Source organism: Cariama cristata, unplaced genomic scaffold (genome assembly GCF_000690535.1).
Source record: "Cariama cristata isolate BGI_N322 unplaced genomic scaffold, ASM69053v1 scaffold28293, whole genome shotgun sequence".
NCBI lineage: Eukaryota > Metazoa > Chordata > Aves > Cariamiformes > Cariamidae > Cariama > Cariama cristata.
The window spans coordinates 1-6,340 of NW_009608261.1; the positions used below are offsets into that span (position 1 = coordinate 1).

The window sequence follows — 6,340 nt, forward strand, 5'->3', positions numbered from 1 at the left end:
GAGGTTCATCAGCAGCGCCAAGGTGAGCCCGGCCGGTTCCCCCGCCGCGGGCGTCCCTCCCTTCCCTCACGCTGAGGCAGAGCCAATTTATTTATTTTTTTTTTGGGGGGGAAGGGGGTAAAAACCCGGCAGCCTGCCCTCAGGCCGGAGCGGGCGGGGGGTACCCGCAGTCCCCGGGTGGGTTTCGGCTCCGGGTGCATCCCCTGGCCCACGCCTCTCCCTTGGCAGGGGAAAGGCTTGTTCGCCACCAAGAACATCCGCAAAGGGGAAACCGTCTTCGTGGAGAGGCCGGTGGTGTCATCCCAGTTTCTCTGGAATGCCCTGTACAACTACCGAGGTGAGCGGCCGGCGGGAAAACACCGGCCCCGGTGAGGTGACTGCGGGGTCCCAAAGGAGCTGCCCGGTTTCCAAGGAAGGGGTTTGGGTTTGTCTTGGCACTGCTGAGAAGGTGGCCCTGCTGCCATTTCTGCCCCTGAGCTAAACGAACTGTTGACCGGTTGAAAACGTTGGGGTCATTTGAGGGATGGGGACTTCCATCAACCCTGGAGGAAAGCACCATGTGCCACCATCGGGCCCCATCTGTGTGGGAACCCCAGTTTTTTAGTGGCATGGGTGCTAATCCCAATCACGCCGCTGCAGAGTACAGCCCACAAAGGTGCTGGCGTTCTCTGGAGGTGCCAGATCAAAAAAAGAGGGTTGTAAGAGCAGGATTTTAAACTTTTTTGTCCTACGTAGACCCTGCTGTCTGCTGAGCTCTGTCACATGTCAGCGACATGGGGACGCTTGCCATCGTACGGCCCTGGAACGCTTCCCAGTGTTACAGGGCAGCAGATGAGGGCTGGGGGGCTTTAAATTGCAGCAGAAATGGTCTTTCCTATGGAGGGAATGGTAAGAGACTGGTGCCTCTAGCTTGGAGGTGGTCCTCTCTGATGCTGTTGGTACCGATTGCATTGTCTTGCCCCAGACTCTGTCTCCTTTCCTCTTCAAAGGCTGTGGTCTCACTGTGGCATCCATCCGTCTTGTCTCCCTGCAGCCTGTGATCACTGCCTGCGAGCTTTGGAGACGGCAGAGGAAAATGCCCAGCGGCTGCTAGGGAAGAGCTCGCTGGTGCTGCCTCACCCGGAGCAGTGCAGCATCCGGAAAGACCTGCACCAGCAGTGTCCCCGATGCCAGGTATGGGGCTGCCGGGAGGGCCTGTGGTCTTGTGGGCGTCGCTGACTCCTTTACAGCATCTAGCCAGGCACTTGCGCTGCCCCGAGATTGGTGTCTGCCTTTCCCTTCTGCATCACGATGGCTAAAGAACTGGGGCTCAGATGGTCAGGGAAGGGGGCACAGCTGGACTTAAGACTCCCTTTTCGTGCTGCCGTAGCCAACGCTGGGCGCTGTGACCCTCGCTCTAGGTGACGTACTGCAGCGCTGAATGCAGGCAGGCCGCTTTGGAGCAGTACCACCAGGTCCTCTGCCTTGGCCCGTCCCGTGATGACCCCACGCACCCCCTCAACAAGCTGCAGGAGGCATGGAGGTAGGGGGACCGACCTGCCTGTTGCTCCACACTCAGAGGAGGTTGCTCTTCCTGGGCTGGGTGACGCTGCCTGAGACCAGGGCTGAGGGCCATCCTTGCTTTGCATCGCTGCATGGGGTGGCTGGAGGGTGGCGGTGGCTGTGGGACGCTGCCCAGCTCTACCTGCTGGTTGGGCAGCAGGTGGATTTGTGTTGGCAGTGCAAGGATTTGGGCACGTGGCCGAGCAGTTCTTATTTTTCTCCCAGTAAAGAGCTACGAAGCACTGAGCTGCGCATCCCTCGCTCCTGCAATTTTATAATGCTCCCGCATATCTCCAGCCTCCTGGAGATTGTCCTCGTAGTACCCCTGTGGGTACATGAATTGCTGGCGCTATTTGCAGATGACAAAATGGGCACAGAGAGGAGAATTGACATCCCTGACCTAAAGCTTGTCACAAACGCCGGCTGTCACTACAGTCCTGGGCTTTGTATGGGACCCAGGCTCTAGTTTAACAGGATAGTGGGGGCATTATTCGTACAGTTAGAGCAGGCAGGTGGGTGCAGGCTTCTCCTCACCCTGAGCGGCCTTGAATCCCCACGCAGCGATGCTACACTGGCCGCTTTGGTGTGATGGATGAGCGCAGGCCTGACCACACGGATGGCAGCTGCCTCCAGCTTTTTATTTCCATACCAGCACTGATCTGCTCATCTCTTTTCTTCATTCTTATCCCCCAGAAACATGCATTATCCACCAGAGACTTCCAGCATCATGTTGATGGCCCGGATGGTCGCCACTGTGAGACAGGTATGTCTGCAGTTTGGAGTCACAGCTGCCAGCATGTGGTTTCCTCATCCTGTTGTGGCTGTTTTTCCCAAGGACTGATCTCTTCTCCGCCGACTGGCGGGATCCTGCTTGAATAGATTTCAGCGTCTAGTGGTCCCTGGTCATGCAGACAGCAGGCACCAAAGGAGGTTCCTATGTCCTGAGCCAAGCAGGTCTTTTTTTCCATACCCAAATAGTTAAAACTGAACCTTTCCTTTGGCTCTGTTTCTTTGGCCTGGCTTTCTCAGCGTTTACTCCGACAATAAACTACCACCATGTAGCTGCTTCTGGTGGTTCTTGATAACAGGCTGGATACCTCTGAGCTCAGCAGGGCTTGTCCTCTCCTCCCTCTCTCCTGGCTGGGGAGGAAAGCGGTGTCGGTGCAGTGCCTTTGCTTGATTCCTTTGTCAGGCTAAAGACAAGGAGTGGTGGATCAAGGCCTTCTCCCAGTTCTGCAGTAAGACAGCAAACGAAGAAGAGGAGATTGTGCACAAGCTGCTGGGGGACAAATTTAAGGTAAGACCCTGGCAGCTCTTGGATGTGTTGAACCCCCAAGCCTGCTCTCTCCCTGCCTGTGTCTGTGAGCCCACGGGTGCAGAAGCCCTCTTAGAGCTGGGATGGGAGATGCTGGAATTCCCAGGCTCAAAGTGCGGGCACAGAGCCCCCCGTTAGGGGCTGGCTGACCTGACAGAGAGGAATTGCGTTGCTTAGAGGGCTTTGAACTTGCGGTGCTTCAGTGGGACATGCTGCTGGTTCCTGGGGTGGAGATGCTTCTGCTGTGGGATGGGACAGGGTGATATTTAGCTGCTGAGTAGGTGGCTTTTGCTGCTAGAATGAGTGGCTTTCGCTGCTCTGAGGGCAGCCCTGCAGGGAAGGACGAGGAGCGTGACTCCTGAGCCTTCTGGCCTGCGCTGGGCTTGCCTGTCAGCCTGGGTCTGACGCCCAACGACATCTCCCGACCCTGACGGTGTTGCCATGTCCTGCCAGGGCCAGCTGGAGCTGCTGCGGTTGCTCTTCACGGAAGCCCTTTATGATGAACATCTGAGCAGAGTGAGTTGAGCTCCCTCCTGAATAGCCCAGGAGTGTGGCGGGACCCTCCGCTTGTCCCCTGGGACTCTGCCCATTCCTTGCTTCCCCCAAAGCTCCCTGTGGGATTTGAGGCACTTGCAGAGTGGGGTGCTGCTGCAGGCTGGTCTGGGCTGAGCTGCTTTCTCCTCTCCCTTCTGCAGTGGTTCACTCCAGAAGGCTTTCGATCCCTCTTTGCTCTCGTTGGGACCAATGGCCAAGGCATAGGAACAAGGTAATGGGCCTTTCTGGGTGCTCCTTGCAGAGCAGCAGAGATGTGGTGTTGAGGGGATGTGCAGTCGGTAAATCCATGCTGGCCTGGGTAATAGCTGGGTTCAGGTGGGAATGGAGAGGCAAACTTAAAAGCAGTCCTTCATCTTGGCTGTGTCCAGCCCTTTTGCATCCATCTGTCAGACCTTGGCCACTCAGAGCCACCGAGTTTAACCCTTAGATCCCCGCTGCGAGGTCCCACCATGTGCTGACAGCACTGTGGGACTGTAACAGTGGCCCTCTGCTTCCCGACAGCTCTCTGAGCCAGTGGGTGCACGCTTGCGATGCGCTGGATCTCCCCATGCTGCAGCGAGAGGAGCTGGATGCCTTCATCGACCAGCTCTACAAGGACATCGAGAAGGGTGAGGCTCTGACGTGGCTCTGGGCAGCGTCAAGCAGTGCCAGTTGCTGGAAACTGCTGGAGACTTTTCCCAGCATTCAGGGACCAGGCAGGGTTCCTGGTGGGGACTGGGAGATCCCACTTCCCCTGATCCATGCGAACCGTGCCTGCTGCCTTTGGCTCGCTACGTGGATAGGGCAAGTCCAAATTTGTGGGGCAGCGTGGCCCAGGTGAACTGCGGCAGGTTGGTGGAGGGCTGATCTGGAGGGATGCTGTGCAGGGATATCCCATCTGCACTGAACGTTCAAAAACCTGTTTATCGCTTACATCACTGAGGCAGCTGTGTGAGTACAGGGACAGGCCAGGGATCCTGGGGGTGCAAATCTTCATGTCCTCCATCCCGTCCCAGTGGGGAGGGAAGGGTGCTTTGGAAATCACCCTCTAACACCTAGCCCCCATGGCAGCGCTGGCTGGGTGCGTTCAGCGTTGGTGGACATCCCTTTGTGGTTGTGCTGAGCTGCGCGTGTGGAAGAGCCAGAATGGCCCATGCAAATCTCTAACCCCTCTCTCTGTGCTGCAGAGTCAGGAGAGTTCCTCAACTGCGAGGGATCAGGTCTCTACGTGCTCCAGAGCTGCTGTAAGTTAACGCAAGGACTGAGAGGAAAGCTGGTAGTGAGGAGGGAGATGTCCTGGGCTAGACTGGCTCACCTCTTCCTAAAAGCCTCTGGAGAAAGGGGTTTGTGCTTCCCATCCATGGGATGGGATGGGATGGGATGGGATGGGTGCTGCCCTGGGGCCTGGCTGCTCTTTCGGGGTCTCCTGGAATCTTGCCTAGCTGTGAAATGGTCAGTCCTGGCTTGAATGGACTTGGGTGCGATATAGTCTCTGGGAACCACGTATACAGTTAGCAAAGAGACTCTCTCCATCCTTGTCTGAGCGAAACAGAGCTGAACAAACCTTCAAGAGATGTAGGGGCTGTAGGAGAGGATGTCCCAGCACCCAGAGCTGCCTTCTTTCACTTCTAAGTGTTAACGGCAGAGCGGGAATGAGCAGGGCCTGGGGACCGGCTGCTGGGAGAGCTGGGAAGCAGGGCAGGAGTACAGCCCTGTGCATCCCTCCTTCAGCACGTGGAGGCAGGGGAGGGTGCTGTGCAGCCGTGGTGTTGATCCGGGACCTGGATCTCTCTGAGTGGTTTTTGTGGGTCTAAGGGAGAGCCCTGACCCTGCACCCTGCTCCGCTGGACCCCACCGTCCCGAGGGTGAGTGGACAGTGTCATGCCAGCGTCCCCGAGGTGGATGGGGTGGCTGCAGCATTGTGCTGCCTTATCCTTAGCCAGGCCACGGCCCTCCCAGTTGGTGGCATTGGCTCCCACGTGCCTGTGCCACACAGAAGGACAGGCACAAGCCCCACGGGCTGTGGGTGGTCTCCAACCCTGCCTCTGCCTTCCCCTTCCTCTAGAGACACCCTCACAGCTGCATCCCACCTTGTCTGTAGGTAACCACAGCTGCATCCCCAATGCTGAGACATCCTTCCCGGAAAACAACTTCCTCCTGCACCTGACGGCTCTGGAGGACATCGAAGCAGGAGAGGTGAGACAGCAGGGCCCAGATGAACCTGGGGTAGCATCACACCTTGGCAGAGGGTCCGTGTGTCCCCTACATACCCTGTGAACCCCAGCCCCGTACCCCCCATCTCTTGTGTTGCCCTGGCAGAGGAATTCACACCTCATCCCATGTAGGGGTTGCCAGACCCCGCGTTTCTGCCTGACTCTCGATGGGACTGGTACAAATTGTGCTGCTTCAGGGTGCTGGGAAGCGATTCTCAGCCCAACCTGTTTTCTCTTTGCTCACAGGAAATCTGCATCAGTTATTTAGACTGCTGTCAGAGGGAGCGGAGCAGACACAGCCGCAACAAGATACTCAGGTAGGGGTTGCTTGGAGGATCCTGGGGGAGTGCGGCACCCCTTTGCACCCCCAGCCAGTCAGCCCTGGGCTGCATCCCCCCCCTCGGGGCCCTCTGCGTGCCCTGGTGCGTGGCTGTGCATGGGCTGGTGTGCAAGCTGGCATGCTTATGGCAGGGTGTGCACGCAGCGTGTGGTGCTTTCGGGCTTCGTGGCAGGATGCTGGTGTGCTCCTGGCACGGTGTACACGCAGCATGTGGTGCTTTCGGCACTTCGAGCTCCTTGCAGTCCCTTTCTATGTGTTACAGCTTCAGGGACCGAGGATTTGGGCTCCCCCTCTCTCTCTGCAAGCTTGTGCCACTCTGCAGTTCGCTCCTGCAAACCCCTGCTGTCCCCACCCACCTTCCTTTTCCTTCTCCGCCCTTCAAGGGTAGGCGTTCCT

General features: G+C 57.6%; 1 protein-coding gene across 1 annotated transcript in view; it reads left to right on the forward strand.

Annotated features, from left to right (window-relative positions):
• Positions 1-4: 4 nt before the first annotated feature.
• The window catches only part of SMYD5 (SMYD family member 5), a gene marked incomplete at its 5' end in the record, with an annotated part of 6,874 nt that continues 538 nt past the window's right edge, over positions 5-6,340 (forward strand). The window contains 12 exons of the mRNA XM_009697074.1: positions 5-22; positions 229-337; positions 1,034-1,173; positions 1,401-1,522; positions 2,236-2,305; positions 2,735-2,839; positions 3,311-3,373; positions 3,553-3,623; positions 3,914-4,020; positions 4,579-4,635; positions 5,493-5,587; positions 5,851-5,921. Of these exons, the coding sequence (XP_009695376.1) occupies positions 5-22; positions 229-337; positions 1,034-1,173; positions 1,401-1,522; positions 2,236-2,305; positions 2,735-2,839; positions 3,311-3,373; positions 3,553-3,623; positions 3,914-4,020; positions 4,579-4,635; positions 5,493-5,587; positions 5,851-5,921 (1,028 nt within the window). The remainder of the gene's footprint in view (positions 23-228; positions 338-1,033; positions 1,174-1,400; positions 1,523-2,235; positions 2,306-2,734; positions 2,840-3,310; positions 3,374-3,552; positions 3,624-3,913; positions 4,021-4,578; positions 4,636-5,492; positions 5,588-5,850; positions 5,922-6,340) is intronic.